At 43.2% G+C, this 22,872-nt stretch overlaps 1 protein-coding gene across 1 annotated transcript; it reads left to right on the top strand.

The window, feature by feature from the left end:
• On the top strand, nucleotides 1-21,850 carry LOC144720640 (polycystin-2-like protein 1). The gene is made up of 16 exons (XM_078597546.1): nucleotides 1-328; nucleotides 4,900-5,010; nucleotides 8,458-8,591; nucleotides 8,943-9,193; nucleotides 10,280-10,504; nucleotides 11,352-11,580; nucleotides 12,373-12,543; nucleotides 13,045-13,226; nucleotides 14,731-14,851; nucleotides 15,438-15,536; nucleotides 16,939-17,060; nucleotides 17,981-18,098; nucleotides 18,586-18,680; nucleotides 19,123-19,255; nucleotides 20,602-20,645; nucleotides 21,123-21,850. Exons 1-15 carry the CDS (start codon nucleotides 79-81, stop codon nucleotides 20,635-20,637), a joined length of 2,277 nt encoding a protein of 758 aa, XP_078453672.1. The 5' UTR covers nucleotides 1-78; the 3' UTR covers nucleotides 20,638-20,645; nucleotides 21,123-21,850.
• The last annotated feature ends 1,022 nt before the right edge of the window (nucleotides 21,851-22,872 follow it).

The following is a 22,872-nucleotide window of genomic DNA, read 5'->3' as shown; positions in this document are numbered from 1 at the left end:
TCAGCCCCAAAAATTAGCTCAGTTCACTCACCTATCGGGCTCACTTTCTCGTTGGCGGACGTCGCATTTGGTTCAGCGATGAGCGTCAATCAGAAGGGCAACGTCTACGAGTCTCACCAGAATTACGACAACGATGCGTTCGACGGCTCGCGTTCCGGCTCGCCCACGGGCTCGGTCCGCACAATGTCGGCGAGCAGCGCTTTCGGCGTGCCGAGCCACAAGGAGATGCTCACGGAGCCGGTCTCCACGGCGGGGGCCGGGCTAGCCCTCGCTGTGGCCCAAGACCAGCAACCGGGATGCTGTGGCAAGGTCGGCAAGGGCATTCGAGGTGGGTGTCTTGGCATTTATACATTGATTTGAAGCTTTCGTGACTAAACAATGTGCCAATGCTCTTTGGTTCTTTCGGTAAAGTCACGTAGGTAGAAAAATAATAGATCACGACGTTTCGATCGCAACGCAGGCAATCGTCATCAGGGTGAGACAACTACAGCAAGAAAAACTGCTGAAGTAGTTGTCTTACCTGATGACGATTGATTGTGTTGCGATCGAAACGTCGTGATCTATTGTTTTTCTACCTACGTGACTTTACCGAAAGAACCAAATGTATGGATTCCTGCAGAGAATTCCTCACATCCGCGACCCGATTACCCACGACTCTGATTACCCGTGGTACTAGTATGGTCGGGAAAAAACTGCTATTATCAGCTGTCCTATTGCTTCCTGTTCGCTATTTAATTACAATGCATCGCGAAGCCAATTCCTAATATCCACGGGTTTTTTCACGAGTAAGAGGAGTCACGCAGCATATTACTCCAATTACCCACGGGCTATTCACGAGTTTAAAGCCCATATCTAAGAGGAGTAAATAGGATCCGCAATATTGGCCCCCGATCACAGCGAATAAAAGTAGTTTGCGTTTACATTACTGTATGTTCTGGATTATAATCCGGAAAAGTTACAGCTGCGTCTTATAATTCGGTAGCTGTGTGTGTGTGTGAACCAGGATTGTTAAGTTTTATCACACTGGGCACAGGTTTGGAGTGCGTCTTACATTCCGGTGCGTCTCATAATACCAAGACTAAGCTATGTGTGTGTCCAGGAAAGCCTCGCAGAGTCTGAGTTCACACCTTTTAGTTTTCAAGACGCCCCTGCATTGAGACGGGATGCTGCCGCGGTGTGATAGTTATCACGCTGGACTTGCAATACAGGTTCGATTCGATCTCCCGGCGCGATAGTTTAAACTTTGCGCACGTGTCCTGAATTCTCCGCCTCGGTTGACGCCGGAGTTCAAGTGGCTCCACCACAGCAGATCGGCACAGGTCCAGTATGGTGGAGTAAATCGCGAGTACAAAACAAAGATCCCCCGTATAGCCTTAACAGACTGTAGGGGCAAGTGCTGTTAGCGAGCACCTAAGAAGGCCGGAACAGTACACGAGGGGGTTGGTGGCCAGCACCACGCCCGACCGTCTTTGTCTCCCTAGTGGCAATGTTTACACACCGCACCAGGTACTAATTTGAGGCTGAATCGACCTAGGGGAGGGCCCGGGACCGGTTCAGATAATCGTCACTGGTGTTGGCCGTGAGCGGGAATCGAACCCGTATCGCCGGGTTCATAGCGCAGCGCGCTAACCGCTACACTACCGCTCCCCACCTCTTCACAAACGTTTGGTCAACGTGGAAGAGAAGGCCAAACAACGTGTCGAGGTTCTAGCCGTAGAGCTCTATCTAGTGGAGGCTGCTCCACCAGCAGTGGCGTGAGCAATCAATTACAGGGCTGCACCTTTACTTTTGTATTGGGGATGTTTGGTTAATTCACGCTTCGTGCATCTTTGCTTCAAGTGAAAAGCACGGATAGCACTCAAGATGTTCGCACAGGCGAGTTCACGAAGCAACTTGCTGCACTGCCATATCCTGCCCACTTCAACACAGCGGGTTTAGAAGTTTCACAGATCTGCGTGATCCACCAACCCTTTCCTCCAAACCACTGGGCTACAAGCGTGCGCCACCACGCCCTTGACCTATGATGGAGCAGCATCAGAACCGTCGTGAAAGGGGAACAGAGCGGATTTAATAGCGGATGCTTGGATGTATGTTGCACTTATTTTGCACCGTACCCAACCGTGCTAATCGGAGGTGCTTGACGCATATTTGAATTGGTTATTAAATATTCGCCCAAGTAGTTGTCAAATTCGGACAAAATGTCATCAATATTCGTTTAAATTGTGAGAATTATATCCAGAAAATGGCTTCGCAAACAAAACAAGGGAGCAATTCTGAACCAATGGTGAAAATTCCACATTCCAAAGATGGGAGTCAGCCTCTCCATAACACAACCACTGTTGGCTTTCCACAGACGGGTTCCCCCTTTTATCAAAACCACAGGACGCAATGGGCATTCATTGGATCGCGTCGTCTTCTGTAAAATTTTAGTTTTTTGCGCTATGAGATGACATTTCTTCTCGTTCCGGAAGACTAAACGCGTTTTATCGGCGTGTCTTCCTCGTCTTCCTCATAGTTCTTTGTTTCTTGGCTCTCTTGTCAAATTGATGGGGGGGTTTTTTCTTCTTAAAATCTGCAGGTCATGAACCGGCGATTGACACTCAACAGACTACCGTCTGTTCTTCATACCGAACAGACGTTGGGCCGTTACATTAAACAATATAAGTCCAGTTTATAGAGTGTATTGTATACGGGCCATCGGCAGCATAGGCCATTATGTGGCTAGTTCGTTGTCAAAACTATAACGTCGTGATTTATTTCATTTTATACCTACGTGACTTTACCGAAAGAACCAAAGCGTATGGATCCCTACAGTCACGAAAGCTTCAAATCAAGAAAGAAGAAGAAAACTAAAGGAACTTAGCATCAGTGCTTAATGTCTGGGAGCTGTTCAGGGCTGAGCTCCAGAAAATATTCCCCCCACCCCCACCAGCTGCCAGGGGGCGTGGTCTAGGTGGGGGCGTGGTCTAGGTGGGGGCGGGGTGAGGGGGGGGTCGGTTGGGGACCTCTGAAAATATCCCAATGAGAGATTACCACCTGGGTTCAATCCCCGGTCATGTGCGGCAGTGAGCACGAAGTCAGAATGATAAACATGTGTTTAGACCGCAGGGGGAATCCGATGAGCGACAAAGCTCAATTTTTTTCACGGATGTCCAGAAGCGACGAGTGAGATACGTTACAACGGCAAACAGCAGAACAAATAAAAAAACCACACACACGACGCGATAGGAGGCCACTTCGGTCCGTGGTTCGCACGCGATAATCATTGGAAATAAAGTTCGGCAAGTTGGACGAGACATGTAGAGAAATACCGCAAAAAAATGTTTTAAGGGAAAAAACCTAACGTTTCGGCCTCGTATACTTACCCTATCACAACGGTAGGGCAGTTGCCACAGTTGACTGGCTGTTGACGTTGCTTTGTGCTCGAATGCTGCTGCCACCGCCGTTGAGTTTCAATCGGCCACGTCGCAAATGTGGAAATACGCGCAATCGCGTCAAGGTAATTTCGGCGCTTTTTATGTTCTTGTTTAAACCTTTACGGTGAACTTAAGTGGGGAATTTTAAGTGTGGCTGTCTCAAGTTCACATTCAAGGACTGAGTTCATTCTGGATTTGAATCTAGACTTCAGCAAAACAACTTTTTTCTTGCTGTGGTTTTACAACCAGATGACGATTGCTGGCGTTGCAATCGAAACGTCGTGATTTATTTTTTATTGTATACTTACGTGACTTTACCGAAAGAACCAAAGAGTATGGACTGAGTTCATGTTTGCAACACGTTGCTGACGTGTCCCCATCTCCATCCACACCACCTCATCGCGACAGCGACGTTGTTGACCACCACCACTGAGCGAATCCTGAAAGGAAGCTGCGGCAGTGCGAAGTAGGAAACATCTGGAAGAAGAAGAATATAAAACACAGTTGATAAGTCTGTTGTTCGTAAGGCCCTAATTGTACTCGTCAACACGCGTTACATTGCGTACTCGTAGACACTGAAAACTAGGGTCTGGATTTGTAATTACAGTACTGCCCAAGTTTACATGCGTGCTACTTAACAAACATAACCATTAACAAGTAATACATATTAAAACAACTAATTTCTCAAAACACCTTACTTGTATTGTGTGTTTATATATCCACCAGAGTTGTTGCGGGTGATGGTAAAATGGTGAAGAGAGTGAATGTGGTTAATGAATTAAGTCCGACTAGTTTGCCTGCAGCAGCGAGTCACCGTGTAATGGAGGAAGGGATGAGGTTGCGATTATAGTGGCAAGCATCATAGAGTGGACACCATAGGATTAGTGTTATGGTTGGAAAGTGTTAACAATTAGATTCATATTCTTGGTTCTTTCCGTAAAGTCACGTAGAAGGTAAATAATACAATTAAAAACATATTTTTATTCATATGAATCCCTGCAGTCACGAAAGCTTTAAATCTAAATTAGATTACTGTTAAGAGTTAGTTGTATGTGTGTCGTCATTGTTAACTGTGTGTTTAGTAATGGAATTACGGTGAACTTCTTCTGCACCGTACGTAGCCAACCGTGCTAATCGGAAGTACGGGGATAAGAACAACAAGCTGAACACAAAAAGCAGTGTTGATCTGCTTAATAGTACGATTGCAGCGAGTAATGTTTACATATGATTTATGGTAGGATTACTGTATTACCATGGTCAGTGAGTTCCAAATATCACATTTGCTACACATCTGGAATATACCACAGACTCTTAGAATTCGGGCTTATATTTATCAGCTGGGGCTCTGTGGGGCTGAGCTCCTGAAAGTATTCGCCACCCTCCCAAGACATTGAGCCCTACGTTTAATACAGTCCGGCAGTATTGCACGATGCTTTCCATTCCAGAACCCCTGACTGTCAACATTGTCGTGTGTGCTGTCCAGGGTTCTGGGGGACGCGCCTCACCGAAGTCAATGCCACTCGGGAGCAGTACTTCAAGACGACCCTCCGTGAACTCATCATTTACGTCGTCTTCCTCATTGACCTCTGCCTGTGTGAGTTGAAGTTACGTTGCCAAATACCCACGGTGTGTTGTGCTGCAAATGTTACGGCCCTTCATACGAGTAGTCTTCCTGCCGTGATTGGCGCAATTTGCTCGGTGGCATGATATAGGGTTGTAAATGGTCCATGATTTATTAATAAATTTTTATTATTAATAAACATTTGTTCTCCCGGCGATCCAATTGATTGTCATGATTTGGAATAACGATTCGATTCAAGAATCAATTTTTTTTGTTTCAACGTTTTGTCAACGCTGTAGTCTCTAGTGGTAAGGAAAGGTCATGCGAACCGAATTTCATATAACATATACGAACCAGAAACCCCAATTCTTATAAATGCCACCCGATGCATGTATCATTAGCTTCAGCATTGATATTAATTAATTGATGCATTGTTAGACCTCTATTGTATAAGTTTGCACGTCAATAATAAGCATCATGCAACCACGCATCTGGTTTGCCCTTAGTCCAGTTTGAGTCATAAGTGTTGTATGCAAAGGGTCTTATTTACTTTGCTACTGTACCCATATCAGGGGTGGGCAATTGATGTAACTGAAGATGAAATACAAGCTACTGCGTACCATTTTCACATGGATTCAAATCTCTATCCACAATAACATGGGATGGAATCAAAATACACAGCAGGCAGCACGACATTTGCAACAGAAATCCACACCTCCGTGTTTCTGAGTCATGCTAGTACATGTAGTTTGTTTTATTTATGCTCAAATTACCAACCCCAACCTCGAATAATGACAACAGAGACATGCCCCCTTACAAACGTACAGAGCCCTTTTGAAGATCAACTGCTGGATGAGGGCCTACTCACACTTTGCACGTACTGTAGTATGGGTAATACGACCATACTTCGCCACGCCTGTCAGTACATGTTGACGAAGGCTCTGAGCATAGATGTTGGAGCATAACACAGTACAACAATGCATTTTGTTGCACTGCCCTTTATTGAGAACATAGCTTCGAAACAATCGACAGCACCTGCATGGTGATTTGAAGATTTCGTGACTGCAGGAATCCATACTCTTTGGTTTTTTCGGTAATGTCACGTAGGTATAAAATAAAATAAATCACGACGTTTCGGGCGCAACACTTTACCGAAAAAAAACAAAGAGTAACTTGGTGGTTGTCCACTTTCCAGGCCCAAGCCCGCTTAGCTTCTAAGATCTGCATAGATTCGGTGCATTCTGAGTAATTAGTCATAATGTGTCATAATTAGCATTTTATAGATACATAGACAATTATTTTACACAAAATGGCAATTTATCTTTCGTGGCTATCAGCTATCGAACACTGAATTTTACAATGGTCATATTTAGACATTTTTTAAATAACTTAAAGTATTTAAGGATACCTTTACTTTCCAGCATCTGATCATGAAACAAAACATGTTTTTGACGGAAATTCACAGGCCAACCCTGCTCAGAACACATACGTGTATACAAATATATCCTGATAGTAAAGTGAAACATTTTGTGGAAAGTGACAGCCTAACATTTAAATTGGCGTGTAATGTCGTTTCACTATTCTAGGTTATTTATAATACACAAAGGAGGTTTTATCTCTTAGCTACAGACATCACGTGGCAGTGAAAGCCCTGTCGAACAGGGCGCAGCCGTCTAAGGCACTAAACTTCGGACGGCTACTGTAGAGCAAATTGCTTGTTCCAAAAAATGTTTGCAGATAGGTCATGTGACCAAATGACGTCGGCACGGCTTTGTTGGTAACATTTGAGTTATGTGGGTAAACAGATAACTTGATCGTGTCTATTCTATTACCTGTCGACCAAAACAAGTTCCCATTGTTTTTTTTCTGTGAGGTTGACACAATGCGCTTGCTATCTTTGCCGCACAGGATGCGTCTCGTGTATCCGTTGAGCAATTATATAGCTTTACCTCGTGCAAACACGTAGGTTGTACTGGGAATGTGCACAGAGATCACATTTGAATGGCTAATTTCGCATGTTTCCATTCTATGGAGAAATGTCAACAGCACGTCATTTTGTTTATCTGCACAGCCAAGAGAGATTGTTACTATCAATTTATGCAGCCAATGCTGTTTTAACGCATGCAGTTTTAAGAGAACAAATGCCCATTGTCAACAGCGCTGTTATATCTGTAAAACACACGCTGCCCTGACGTAAATTGCCGCCAAAGCACCCGTTTAAAAAAAATAAACATCAATTTTGGCAGCATTTATCCAAAAAATATTGTTGATTTAATGTTTGTTTCTATGCCGAGCATTTGTCAATAACGAGTGGAGCGGTGGCGCAGTGGTTAGCGCAACTGCAGCAAACCTGGCGACGTGAGCTTTAATTCCCAGCCACGGCCAATATCAGCGACAAGTGCTATTTGTACCCGTCATGCATCACCATTGACCAGCGTGGTGAAGTATGGTCAAACACACCTCCACGACCGACACGGTATGAAAAGGGCTTCATCCAACAGCAACAATGAGATGATAAACAATGAGCTCAATAAACATTTTACTACGGGGGATCTTTCTCTTATTCCTATAAAACACAAATAGATTACTGATATTCGTTAAAAGTGGAGCTTTTTTAAATCTTAAAGTACAAAAATGTATACATAGTCTCAGTGACAAGTCAAATAAACAGTTTAACGCAATGTGGGTTCATATTACAAAGCTATTATCTCTCTCAAATTTAGCAATCTTTTGAAGAACGTAATCAACCAGATAGGGTGTTGACTGTTATGTTAGCCGACTCTCTGTGTTGTATTGCATTACATTTCTAAGTTTACGAGGTTTGTTTTCTCTTTCATTTGTACCTGATGATAATTGCTTGTATTGCAATCGAAGCGTCGTATGCTATTATTTAATTTATTTTTTCTTTCTACGTGACTTTACAGAAAGAACCAAATAATAATTCCTGCAGTCACGAAAGCTCCAAATCAAGTTAGCTATTATTAAGTTTATTAAATCCTAATTGTCTACTGTTGACAACCACGTAGCCTGGCAGATAAATGGTTTACAAAAATGTCTAATGGGTCGTTCATAAATGACGTCACGCACCTTGGTGGGGGGGGGTCAGACATTTGTGACGATGTGTGACGAGGGAGGGGGTTTGAGAAATGTGACGTCACGTAAAAATGCGCAACTTTAAATAAATATAGACAACACGTTCTACTTAATTAAATATACTTTTAAATAAATGTTTTCTCCTACAACATCAGAGTGCAGCGCCACATTAAATACGCACTACAATGACAATAGTTTAAAGCGATTTGAACGATGTTTTATTTTTTTTGGGGGGGGAGGGCAGAGCTTTGTGACGTCATATTTGAGGGGGGGTCTCACTTTTTCTGACGCCGTGTGACGAGGGGGGGGGGGTTAAAAATCCGTCCAAAATCGCGTGACGTCATTTATGGACGGCCCCTAACGCGTGCCGTTGATTTGTGGGTGCAGTGACGTTTGGGATGATGAACACCAACACGTACTATTACACGAAGGTGATGATGGACCTATTTGTCGAATCCCCGGTCTCTCCGATCGATGGGACCAACTTCAACAGCATCAGCAGCATGGACGACTTCTGGAAGGTGCGACCCTGACACTGCGATGGTTGTGGATTGCGTTCTCGCGCGTAACACGGGACAGGCACGCGATGCGTTATTGTTACAGATACAACGTTGAATCAGTGCGAGGGTTATGGTCAGAAACATCTGACGTTGTTATACATACGGTGGTTACCCACGCAATCACTATCCAGGTTCTAAGCTTCTGAGATGTGAGGCGGTCGGGCGCATTGTGGGGTGATTTGGTCATCGGCTAATATTTTAACACACCGTGCACCCTAAGCAAACACGAAACGCATCAAAACAATGCATCGAAGAGCCTTGACGTTGCTTCTCTTTGCTCCCCTGAACGCGTGACCCCACTCATCACGACAGGTCGTGCAAGGTCCAGTGCTGGACGGGTTGTACTGGGAGAAGTGGTACAACGACGAACAGCTGCCCGTGAACCAATCGTTCATACAATACGAGAACGTGATGTTGGGCGTGCCCAGAGTTCGCCAGCTCAAGGTGCGCAATGGCTCCTGCACCATTTATTCCCTCTTTCGGAACATCATCCCCGGATGCTACGATGGATACTCGCCCGGTGAAGAAGACAAAGACACATTTGGAAAAGGCACAGGCACAGCGTGAGTTACTGATGTCGATCTACGTTAGACACTTGCACACGGACGACGTGTTTTCAAACGTCAAGTAGGTAGGAACCGGTTCGCACAACGATTTAAAAGTGAGGTTTCATATTCCTAACCGGTAGATTTTCCTCTAACTACAAATGATTTTGCTGGAAGACGTGTATCGTTCTGCTTGCAGCGGGGAGCAGCAAAGGTTGTACAAAGTTGAGATTTTATCTGGATGAAAAGACACATTGTCTTGTAAAGCAAATGTTGGTGGTGCACCTTAAAATGCACCTTAGTATCTAGAAAATACTGTATAACCAAAAAATATTGCGTAAAATTTCCTTTGCAAATTACAAGTTTGTTGTCGGAGTGGGCATCACTCGAACTGCAGTGATATCAGTTTAACACGTAGGCTTTCACGACCAATATCATCCATAATAGTTTTTTTGGGTTAGATCGCGTAAATATATAAATGTGTCGTTAAAACCCGCCACCACCCGACACAGCGAACTCCTAAGGGTTGTCACGTAAACATAACGTGGCCAATTCGTCACTAGTACAGCACAAACCACAGCAGTGATCTGTTGGTCATGACTGCTCACTAGAGACGCCGATTGATGGATAGCTGAATTGCAATATTTTTTGTATTCATCATCAGACTGATATTTATTCATTAAATGTTTGTCTTGCATTGGTGATTTAATATATGTTCCTCCCTCTTTCTAATTTGTATTTGAGAACCATATTTCATTCTTGATTTGAAGCTTTCGTGACTGCAGGAATCCATACTCTTTGGTTCTTTCGGTAAAGTCACAGAGGTAGAAATAAAATAAATAATACATAATATTTCAGCAAGTAGGCCTACTTCAGCATTTTCTTGCTGTGGTTATTCCACCTGATGAAGATTGCTTGTGTTGTGATCGAAACGTCGTGATTTGTTTTATTGTGTTTCTACCTACGTGACTTTACCGAAAGAACCAAAGAGTAACCATATTTCATGTGCATGGTCGCCTTCTTCTGCACATGGCCATCGTTTTGAGACAATGCCAATTGGCAATGAATGATCAATGAACGTTATTGTGATTATCATCTTAACAGATGGAGGTATTGGTCAGAAGAAGAGCTATCTGGGTCATCCCACTGGGGACTGCTGGCTCAATATAGCGGAGCCGGCTACTATAGAGACCTCTCGCGTCGCAAGAACGAGAGTGCACCGATGCTGCAGGAGCTGAAGGACTTCCTCTGGCTGGACCACGGAACTCGAGCCGTTTTCATTGATTTCACCACCTACAATGGGAACATCAACCTGTTCTGTGTCGTCAGGTGTGCTTTTGTTGTGCAAGTTGTCTGCAATGAAAGGAAACAAAATGTCGCAGAACTGTAAAAATACATTTGACGATTCCATGTTCGTCACATATATGTAGTTTGGAAACTGTCGTTATATTTTCGGATACAACTACTTTAATTGGCATCTTTGCAGAATGCACATGAAATGCTCTTGTATGTCTGCATACATTGGCAGGATGATTTCAAAATGCAATGTGGTACTAATAACTAGATTTGAGCTTTCAGTATTTTTTTTACATGAATGCCACTTTAAGTAAATTTTTTAGATTGCATTTGTAATGTCATGTTTATTACACTCCGTTTCTCTTTGGCTATACGTGCACTACACTACTTCGTCAAGCGAATACGATATCCCTCTGGCACCATTATGCCGAGCATTGGTCTACCTACAAAGCGTTGTTTCAGTGTCGCACTTACTGTGTAGCACACAGCGTAATTATTCTGCTGCAAATCGACGCAATCCTTTTGAGCCACACATGGCTGGTTCGTTTATGCTTGACGTGGCCGAGCAGAAGCAGGTTGCCACTCGTTGCAGAGGTTCGCAGTTCGAGCCTTGAGGCCACCCTCGTTCAACAGCTCGACAGTGGGTGTTTAAGATCACGTGACATTATTCTAAAAAGAGTAGGCCATGTGTGCTGGTGGCACAGTCCAATTTTTTTTTTACATAACCACAAATTATTTAACTGGATAAAACCGCGTAGGAACATCGCTCCTAACCGGCAGACTACATCCGTCCGCGAAACAGCAACTCCGTGATAGCCTCGTGCTGTCTGATTGGCACGAATGCCACATGTACTAAATTAATTAATATTCTTGCTCCCAGGCTGGTGGTCGAGTTCCCTCTCACCGGAGGGGCACTGCCCTCATACCAGTTTCGCACCGTGAAGCTCATCCGCTACGTGAGCGCCTTCGACTACTTCATCATGGCGTGCGAGGCCATCTTCTGCTGCTTCATTCTCTACTACATGGTCGAAGAAGGCCTGGAGCTGCGTCTCCATGGCACGAAATATTTCAAGAGCGTGTGGAACTGCCTGGACATCATCGTGATTGTGGTGAGCATCCTCACACCACCGGAATTAGTACCACACGTGCAAAGGCACTCCTCATACGATGTGTGATAAAAAAAAAAATGATATTAAAATGAATAAAAAATAAAAAAATAAAAATCATTTAAAAATTTAGTAAAAATCAATATAATTAATTTTTTTTATTTTTTTTTATTTCATTTTTTTTACCTACGTGACTTTACCGAAAAAACTAAGAGTATGAATTATTGCAGTCACGAAAGCTTCAAATTTAGAATGATGTGTGATAATGTGTAGCATTGTGGATGCTCAGGCCGTGGTTGTCCACACTTCTAATTCTCTCCCTTCTTTATGTTCAGACTCAAGATTTTCCTTCCCTCCGATGACATTGACTGGTTCTGTCCTTATTAGACTCCCTCTAGATGTTCCCACCCCTTGCCATTCCGTCATCCTCTTTCTCCGGTTGTATAGACTCGAGATGTCGTCGTCTCAATCGATATACATCGCAGTTGCAATCCACCCTCTGCGTGCAGTCATGGTGGTTGAGACGGCTCTGCGTGTTGTGTTGCACCACTGCTCAATCTCTTTTGTTTCAATTTAGTGTTGTTATTTGTTTTACCTGAATGTGCCATGGATGTTTCTATGTTTGGCCCGAAAGGAATTTTTCGGTGATTAAACTTTTTAGATGCTGCACAAATTCAAATGATCGTTATTTTGGTAAATTAATCACTATGGTACAGAATCCGTGTCATTATTACATCAGAAGTAGAGAGTGCATTTGACATTAGAACCTTTCTCATGCACATCATATTTTTGCAGCTATCGATGGTCGCCATTATCTTCAACATCTGTCGAACCATCGCTGTGAGTAACCTACTCGGGGCGCTGCTCAATGATCCCAACATCTACGCCGACTTTGAATTCCTCGCCTTCTGGCAGACACAGTTCAACAACATGTTGGCCGTCAATGTGTTTTTTGCCTGGATCAAGGTGAGCGGTTTTCACTTGCCCGAACAAAACATTGCTTTGATGCACGGGCCTTTTGCGTTATTTTCTTCATGAAATCATATTATAATTGCAGTGCATGTCTGCCTCACTGGGGACTTCGGATATTGTATTTGAAAAGGTCGGATTATGGGAACATCTATAAAAAAAATGTTGGTTACATTGTGTACAAATAGACACACTTCTTTATACATGGGGGAAACAACTCTATTACGGTTACAAAGTGAGTGAATGTACCTGAAATGAACGAAAGGTCAGACTTGAAAACATCAATACAAATGACAGTTACAGCATGCACAAATACTCCACTGTGTGTGAAGAGTTAATTCATCACGGCGGATACATTACAGTCGTATATGCGATGGACAATACAATTTCTATGCTGCTTAGTGCAATGATGGACTGCCAAACGCACTTTGACTTTCTCTACAAATCACCCGAAAATTAAATGTACAATGATGGCTTCTTGTGCAATCGCGCCCTTAGATCTTCAAGTACGTGAGCTTCAACAAGACCCTGACGCAGCTCTCCTCCACGCTGGCTCGCTGCGCCAAGGACATCCTGGGCTTTGCCGTCATGTTCTTCATCATCTTCTTCGCCTATGCGCAGACAGGATACCTCGTCTTCGGCTCTCAAGTGGAGGACTTCGGCAGCTTTGTGAACTGCATGTGCGTTTGTTGCAGCACCTTGGTTGCCATGGCGGCGAGATGTCAACTACCTCGCCTGGTATACGGGAGGTCGCAGGGTTCGATCCCCAACCTGACGCCTGCTGCTGCTGTATATTTGGAGTTTGCGTCTCTCTCATTATCACGGTGGCTAGGAGATGTCAACTACCTCGCCTGGTATACAGGAGGTCGTGGGTTCGATCCCCACCCTGACGCCTGCTGCTGTAGATTTGGAGTTTTCGTGTCGCTCTCCCAGTGGTCACGTGGATTATTCTCTGGGTCCTCCCGTTTTCCCCTCCACATTTAGAAACATGTGTTTATAGTATTTGGCTGCTATAAATGTCAACATGATACGCCACTTCGTTGAGCTATCATTTGTGGCTTGGTCGCTTCATAAAAAAAGAGCTATATAGCTCAGTGGGCCTTACCTGCTAAAATAAAAAAAGTTCATAGTTTAAAAAAATAGTTAGGTAGTTTCAATACTCTGCTCAAGATGCTTGTGCTATCGTCAAAGATACGTATTTGTATGTATAGGGCACTTAAATGCCTCAGAAAACTCAAAGCACCTGACATCACATCTCATCTCAACAAATGGCCTGCTATATCTTCTTGGTTCTTTCGGTAAAGTCACGTAGAAGGGAAATAATAAAATAATAAAAATAAAACATCATAAAATAATTCTCACGACGTTTCTGATTCAGACGCTGTCTTTTCGACAGACCTGTTCTTCACCTGAGGACGGCTGCTTGCGTTGTGGCCGAAACGTCGTGAAAATAATTTTATGATGTTGTATTTTTATTATTTTATTATTTCCCTTCTACGTGACTTTACCGAAAGAACCAATAAGATGAATCCCTGCAGTCACGAAAGCTTTAAATCGAAATTTGGCCTGCTATAGTCTAACCAAGGAGACCCCCTGTGGCAGCAGTCTCTGTTCGGTGCAAGGTTAACCCACCGTAAGTCTGCCAGTAGAGGGCGATGTTGCTATGCGGCTTTTCACAATTTATAAAATTTGGACTGTTAAGCTGGCACAATGACATTGCCGCACAACAATATGAATATTAAATTAAATGTATTGCTTTCAAATATTTTGTATTCGTGTAATGGCAATACAATTTCATGGTGATTATCTCATCAATGGATCTTTGCTGTCAATAAGCAAATGCATTACATCTTGACTTAAAGCTTTCGTGACTGCAGGAATTCAAAGGCATTATTAATAGTAACTGAAACATTTCCAATTGCTTAAATTACAGCGTCGTGAAATGCAGTTGTATTTAGGTGCTTTCTAAATCTAAATGGCATTATATATTAATACATATTAAGGGCTACGTTGTGGGTGGCATAGGGCTGTGCAGCACTATGTATTGTTGTAATGTACTTATTGCTGCCCATGGCTGTGCTCCGTGCCTTCACCAACCACATGGCATGGGGAGGCCCTCATCCAACAGTGGCTTGACAAAGGGCAGTACGAATACTATGTTTATACAAATGGCTGTCTCAACAGATTCACGCAGTTCCGCATCATCCTGGGCGATTTTGATTTTCATGCCATCGAGAACGCCAACCGGATCCTGGGCCCCATCTACTTCACCACCTACATTTTCTTTGTCTTCTTTGTTCTGCTGGTGAGCTCTCCATGACCTGAGTCTGAAGCCAAAAATGTGCCGGATACAGGAACTTAGAGGAGCCAACACAGACTGCACCGTGATATTTGAGCCAATAATATAAGCTATGTGATGAAGCTTGAAGGCATTGAAAACAAAACAGTCGAGTATTAAATGCTGACACGTGCAAGCACCCAAATAATTGTTACGTATGCCGCATTTGTATAGTTCACTTATACAAAACGTTGTTTCTTAAAACACTAACCATCGTCATTTTCAAAAAATTCCTTCTAATCATAGCCAGTCCTTCTACATCACCGCTAATTCAGTGTATGGGCTTTTATTTAATATCAAAATCTTTCCTGTTGTAGAATGTTTGTGATTCTGCATTGGCAGTGATGCATAAGGACAACTGACACAAACTCACATTTGTCAATACCATTGCCCTAAAAGGAAACAATATTCAACGGGTGACATTTTGGAAAATGGATTTTCTTCATAGCAGTGAGCTAGATAGGCCAGAGAGAGTGAGTGATTAATCGTTGGATGCAATGGAGCCCTGTAGAGGCCAGCAATGACTCATGCCTGTTTGTTTGATGCTCTGCAGAACATGTTCCTGGCCATCATCAACGACACTTACACGGACGTGAAGGCAGAGCTGGCGGACACGAAGGACGATTTTGAGTTTGGCGACTTCTTCAAGCAGGTGGGTGGGGTTCTCTGATGTAACATAGACACACACCTGAGGCCTACGAGACTGAAGGACAGGTCAGGATGGTTTAAACGTGTAGTGTAGGACCTGAGATCCACTACCAATGACAAACGTGGCCAATACAGAGACGCTGAAATGCTGGAGGATGCAGCAGGGCCCAGCTATGCAGAACATTTATTAAAATAACATTACAGGACACTTGCTTAGACTACAGAGCAATATGTGCCACACAACGTCTTCCAAAGGGCAATGATTATAATTCGGTCAAACTACAACACTCGTGCCCGAGGCCCTCCTGCGCTATGGCAACGGCACTCCCCGAGCTCACGCGCGGCAGAGATGACCCACGCCAAGAGCCGTTAACGAGCGGACCCAAACACACAACGCCCCGAGCATTCCACTCGCGGTCCTTAAATAGGCCCCAAGGCATAAAGTGCCCTTCGATCCGCAAATACTTGATCAGACCCAGAAACCTTTATTATGAATATTGGTCGCGAAAGCCTACGTGTTAATGTGCATATTCTTGTCAGAAGGTGCTATGACTCGCACCACTCGCCTATCTCCCCATGGATTGTCTGTCATACGGTCCCCTCCTCTAGGTGACTGCACGTTTTTATCTGAATTGCAAAGGCAGACTCACTCTCATTGGCCGAATTACGCGTTTGCAATGGGTAAAAAAACTCCAGCTTGTCTCTGGGCCACAGAATGGACCTCCGTGGCGTCACCACGTGGCGTCGCTGCCTCCCTTGATCCTTTACCCCCCCCGCCGCCCATGTACCGACAACAACGTACTGAAGCCTTTCCCTTCTATTCATGGTAAAGGGGAATTGTGGCACACTTCCCGAGGGAAGACAGGCAGTGTAGGTCTACCTTTCAATAGTGTTGTTGCAAGAGCCTCTGTTTAACTTGGTCAAGAGAGTTGTCAAGGGTTTAATGGTGATCGTGTTCCCAGGACATTGCAACCTTTGAAATGAGCTTTTGCACATCAAACACTGCTTGAATAATTGGGAGGAAAATACTCAGCAAAATGTATACTTTGGTCCATTAAGCTAATTAGAATGCTTATACCTTATGCAGATTGTTAAATAGCATTAGATAATGAATGTCATGTAAATAGTCTTAATAAGGTGGAAGTTAATGAATTGCAAGGAAGTCGAATGAAGCAATGAATGCAGATTAATCACACTTCAAACGAAAATTGGTATAATCAATTTAAAATGATATTCATGTGAATATTATAATTATATTGAGCCCAAATAAAACATATTTCGTTTGCACTGCACACTGAGGAAAGTTACTTATTAATGCACTCATTATAGCGCCCTTCTTGATCTCAAAGTTTCAAAGGGCACATCTTGCCACACATTTATTCTGGCAATTTCTGTCTGGTTGCCAGGGTTACAAGAATATGCTGAACAAACTGAAAATGAAGAAGGATGACATCGCAGATATGCAACGTGCCTTGGACTCAGCTGGAAAGCACTTAGAATATGACATCTGGCGCAAGAATCTCAAACAGTATGACTATGTGAACATTGCCAACATTTAATGGGCTCCCGGAATGAATTACAAAAACACCTAACCATGCTTGTACTATAACCTGTGTATTATACATTAGATTGCACATTGTAGAGGTGTATGTTGAAATTATTTCGCACCATACATCGCCAACCGTGCTAATTGGAGGTGCGGGAATTTGATTAACCTCCCTTGAAATGTTATAAATTGTCGCGATTTAGCATCGCAGTTCTGTTCGAGAATTGATTCTGTTTTTAAAATCACGGTGAAATGGTAGCACCTCTAATGGCTGCAGGGGTGACCCGAAGTCATGATACCCAATGCATACGAATATAAAAATATCGATTATGATACCTGCGATCGATGCTTGTATCGTGAGCTTAAGAATCATTATGAATCGATGCATCGTTGCATCCCTATATATTTGTGTTAATGTGCTTCACACTTGATCCTTCACTGAATATTGCTTGGCTGTTTCTTAGGTGTGTCGTGAACGGAAATTTCAGGATAAAAAAAACCCCTAAAATTAACACATATACACAAACCAGTATGTGCATTATGGATCGTAAAAATTGAGTGTTTTATTTTATTTCACTGCTATTTTACCTTTGCTTGTGTAAATGTACATCTTCTTGGGTCTGTCGGTAAAGTCACATAGATAGTTTCAAAGAAAATAACAAAACATAACAAAAAACTACAACGTTTCGATCGCAACACAAGCGGTCGTCTTCAGGAAAAGGGGGGTTAAGCGACCTACGTCATAGGTTTATTTTATTTTCTTTGAACCTATTTACGTGACTTTACCGAAAGACCCAAGAATATGAATTCCGGCAGTCACAAGAGCTTTGAGTCAAGATTTAAATGTACATAATTTTCCAACTGACAATTTGCCTTCAACGTTGTATCACTATCATCATCAGGCTAGGCCACTCTGATGAGGAAATCGCAGCTGCCTTTTCCAAGTTTGACAAGGACTCGGACAACGTGTTAGACGAAGATGAGCAGAAACAGCTGAGAGCGGAGCTTGAGGGACAGAAGGTAGCCACATTCCCCACACCACTCACCATAAACAGCATGCAAAGATCACTTATTGTGAATAGAAAACAATGTATGGATAGTATATATATTGTTCACCAACCCGCACTTACCAGCATGAGCAAGCATGGGTAAATAACTCCCATAACCGACAATGGTGTGGGGAGGCCTTCATCCAGGGCTGCCGTGTCGACTAAGTGCAATTGTTTGACCATACTTCCCCAATCTGGTCAGTGGATTCATTATTTAACACGTATTTATCAAAATCTGTGGTCGCATTTCTTGGCTTTATCGCTAGATAAATCAAGCTGTGTAAGCACTCCTGTAACAATAAAACAGCCAAGATGTGACTGCTGTGCTCGGGAAATGTTGTGTTGCGCACAGCTGCACTTCACTCGTTAAGGTGGCATCTGTACTTCAGATTTTGCTCAGCATTGAGCCGCTTCTTTTTTTTTTCCATTCACGTGAATTATCATCTCCTTGGCTGCAGGATCAATTAAATGAGGATATTGAGGCTCTGAAAACCATGGATAATTCTGGGAAACCTGGAGATGCATCTCGTGTGACAAAGGATGACTTCAACAGGCAAGTTGACATTGACAGCACACGAACATTGACGGTTTTCATCAACATGCCAGTACACTGTCAACCTTGTAAGGTGGGCTAGAGATGGTAGCTCATGATTTGATTCTTCAATCAATTTGTGTCAGAGTTTTAAGTGTTACCTCTTGTATGCGTGATGGGTTTTTGGTTTTCTCCAACATGTCAAACACTCGTTGAAAAACCATGTTTATTAACGGTGAAGCTTTCCAGGTTAAATATAGGCCATTACTATTGTTACGATAATTATGATTGTTATTGTTGTTGTATTCCATGATCATATACTGATAGTATGACACAATTTGCCACGTGAAATAAATGCCACCATGGCTTGACACTGTTCTGGCAAACACCGACATATGGTTCGTGACACGATGACCGCCTTGCTAATTCTCCCCACTCACCTGCGCCCGACTCTCTACTATAGGCTTGCCTCCCGGGTTGCTAAGATAGAGAGCTCCATGGGCAATCTCATGTCCAAGGTGGAGTCCCTGCTGACCAAGCTCGAGATGGACACACCTGAAAACAAAGAACACAACGTACGCAACAATTTCCACCAGGTATGGACAAACGACATCCAGCAAGTATAAGTATTGTTTGAGTTTGACACCGCGTCAAGAAATGGGCACGCGTTTTTATGTACAACACTGTTAACAGTGTCGAGGTGGTGTGTCACTCACTTATCTGTTGTTTATACTGGTAGTAACCTCCTGGTTACACCAGCCCACAGGGTATTATTCTTCCCGTCCGTCGTGCATCCAAAAATGGGAGGGGTGGGGCTGGGTGGAGAGGGGAGGGTGGGGAGGGGCTGGGTGGGGAGGGAGGGGCTGGGTGGGGTGGGGAGGGGAGGGTGGGGAGGGGCTGGGTGGAGAGGGTGAGGAGGGGCTGGGTGGGGAGGGGAGGGTGGGTAGGGGCTCGGTGGGGAGGGTGGGGAGGGGCTGGGTGGGGAGAGGCTGGGTGGGGAGGGTGGGGCTGGGTGGGGGTGGGAGGGGTGGGGCTGGGTGGGGAGGGACTGGTCACCCCATGGTGCCCTTATTAAACTCAACGTTTAACCTACTCACGCCGGCTTGTGCCCACCCTCACAGTTGGGAATATTTGCGGAATACACCACGCCGCCGTTGACCCTGGCCATTGACTGAGCAACCCAACGTTTTTACCAGCTCCCTGCGCAGGAATGTGTTAACCCAGAGCTACATGTATAAATTCTGTATTCCTCTGTTGCCTAATCTATAGGACAACCAAAGAGGACATGTGTGCTTCGTAGTATCCCCGTAGCATATGCACACATGCAGTTGGTGCTGTAAATAAATAACACCAGCCTCTTTTTTCAGCATGGGGCACTTTAGCAGCAGGTAATTTTTGCCGTCATAAACTTGAAGCACTGTGGCCTCATTTGCTGTCCTGTGTTGTTGGAAAAAATATGAATGGCAGCCATTTGTCAATCAAGGCTTCCCCACACCATGTCAGTCATGATCATACATCACCACACTGATAGTGTGAGTTGGTGAAGTTAGGATGATCAAAACCGGTTCAGATATTACTCGCCACCGATGTTAGCCATGGTCGGGATTCAAACTAAGCGCATCGGGTTTAAAATGCAGAGCTATAACGACTGTTCCACTGCTCCTATCCCCTGTATATATAACCTTAAAGTAACATTCTACGTGTGTTCATTAAAATGAAGTAATGTTCTTATTATTCTTTCAAGCAACGGTCGCTTGTGTTGCGATCGAAACGTCGTAGTTTTTTGTTAATTTTATTATTTTTTGAACCTATCTACGTGAATTTACCGAAAGACCCAAAGAATATGAATTCCTGCAGTCACAAAAGCTTTAAGTCAAGATTTAATGTTCCTATTTTTATTGCGTTCATAATTTTGCTGAATCTTTTTCTTCTTTTTTTGTAGAAAGAAAATGACAATAATAAGGACAACATTCTGTGATTGTCAGGGTGAGTGCGACGTTTATGTTTCATCAATGCAGTACGTAAAATATAAACACAAAAGAGCATACTAACTTTTTTTTTTATGTACAGAAATTGTATGTTGGAATGTATAATGGGAGAGGATGCAACACGTGTAAATTCACATCAACCGATGCACAGCTAAAAACACCCCGAGCATCATACGTGATACACCATGTTGTTCACAAGCACCTCCACCAACCTGGTTTATTGCACCGCCTGCAAACGCCATGCCCTCCTCTACATTGGAGAAATTAGTAAATGCCTACGCAGTAGATTTTACCAACATCTGTTAGCTCGACGTGCAGACATTGTCCACACCATTGGCTGGTCACTTCCACAGTGGAGATCATAGTCCCAGTGGCATGGATATTAGAGTCTTTGATGGCCGGTAAAGAGCAGCATTATAGTTATGAAGTAAATCAATGAGCTCACCTTCTAACTTGTTGATGTCTCTTTTTTCAGGATGGAAACCTGCAGAATACCAGTGGCAAGATACACGTGACCAACATCTAACAATATTTAAGAAGTCAAACACTGGCCCATAATCTATTCCAAAATACAACATTAACCTGATCCAAAACAGTCATGGAATTCTCAGTTCACAATAAAATAGTTTAAACCCCTTACGGATCCCCAATAAATGATTGGCTCCTTAAATTACTCTTAATATAATGCCTTTAAAGCCTCTAGAGAGGGGATCTCGCTTAAGCTCCCTGTAGTGGAGGCCTTTCCACCAGCAATGACGTGAACAAGCAATTGCAGGCCTGGGATGTTACCTTTCATTTTTTAAGTCTACATACACTGTGTGGTTTCGGTGTGATGATCACATCCCATTGATCACATCGAAATGACATGTTAAATCTAGGCCTTTACCGAAATGTAGAGAAAAGTATTTCGAATTTAGTGAACAAGTATCAAATGTGCAGCAACTGTATACATTACAACAGCCCAGTGTGATAAAATAAGAAGAGACCCACCTCTCCACAGTAGAATACCTCTATGGTAATTAAGCAATATAATTTCACTATTGAAATGCTAACAAACCTATTGTAAATCTGTAAAAGAATCCACTGCATTTCATGCATTCATTCAGTCAACCACATTTGAGGCTTACTTAATTATGTGACTACGATCATTCAAAGAGTCATAATCCTTTTTTGCTTTAAAGGTGCCAATTTTAAAAAATAAAATTCAACAGGGCATTTATTGACTAGGGCCCTGCCAAGGGCATAGTTGAAATGAGGGTGGGGATTTTTAACTGGTCATGCTCGCTTTTTTGCAATGTCAGCAGATTTGGCATACAAAATATAGAAATTATAAGCTCAAGTGCTCCTGTGAATACAGGTGTTTATGAAATAACTTGAATAGTTCTTAGCAAGTTTGTATTTGAGCCCTAAGGCATTGGCCAGAATTGAAAAAACATATCAACCGGTATCACCTGTTTACAAATTGGTGTTACATCATAATGGATATATTCAGCCCATTTCCACATTTCTAGATATGAAGCAGCCCACCAAAACCTGCTCTCCATGGCAATCAAACTAATAAAGTTGTGCTCTTGCTAATAGGTGACAGTTTTTTTGTATTAGCAGCTTACAACCCTGTGGAGGCAATGATTGGTGGATCACACATGTTGTGAAACTCCCTTTCCTTTGGGCGTCGATGTGCCATACCCTGGCTTTCCACGAGAAGGCAGTACTGCAAGTGGACTAATCTCCATTGGTGTCCATCTGTATGGGGATGGAGTATTGCCCCTCACGTGTGGTTGGGTTTTCTCCAGGTGTTCCGGTTTACTGAAACTTGTATAATAACTAATTTATTGGCATAAACATCTTTAAATAAAAACCCAAATGCAGGACCCTCCTGAAAAAAGAGTCATTTGACTTAGCGTGGCTTCCCTGAATAAATAAAACAGCACTTTGTGTTCCAAAGAGCTATTTATAAGCTATTATATGACATTGGTATATCCATGGGCTCAAATGTCAACATTAAACAACACTAAATCCCAACTCCGAATACACGATGCTATTGCCTATTATCAAATGGAGGTGAAGTGTGCAGATATGCAGGTAATATATGAATGGTGGCATCATAGACAACATTATTTTCATACTCTTTGGTTCTTTCGGTAAAGTCACGTAGGTATAAAAAATAAAATAAATCACGACGTTTCGGGCGCAACACAAGCGTCCGTCATCAGGTGGGAAAGCAT

This window comes from Lampetra planeri, chromosome 9 (assembly GCF_965212315.1).
Source record: "Lampetra planeri chromosome 9, kcLamPlan1.2.h2, whole genome shotgun sequence".
NCBI classification, from domain to species: domain Eukaryota; kingdom Metazoa; phylum Chordata; class Hyperoartia; order Petromyzontiformes; family Petromyzontidae; genus Lampetra; species Lampetra planeri.
Note: the sequence above shows the minus strand (reverse complement) of the source record. Positions and strands in the feature narration are given on the sequence as shown.

What these genes read in the sequence shown, in the direction of transcription:
- LOC144720640 (XM_078597546.1), top strand. Translation starts at nt 79, where the DNA reads ATGAGCGTCAATCAGAAGGGCAACGTCTACGAGTCTCACCAGAATTAC. An exon ending in CCTCATTGACCTCTGCCTGT is followed by an intron (nt 5,011 to 8,457) that starts GTGAGTTGAAGT and finishes TTGTGGGTGCAG; the next exon opens with TGACGTTTGGGATGATGAAC. An exon ending in GGAAAAGGCACAGGCACAGC is followed by an intron (nt 9,194 to 10,279) that starts GTGAGTTACTGA and finishes TCATCTTAACAG; the next exon opens with ATGGAGGTATTGGTCAGAAG.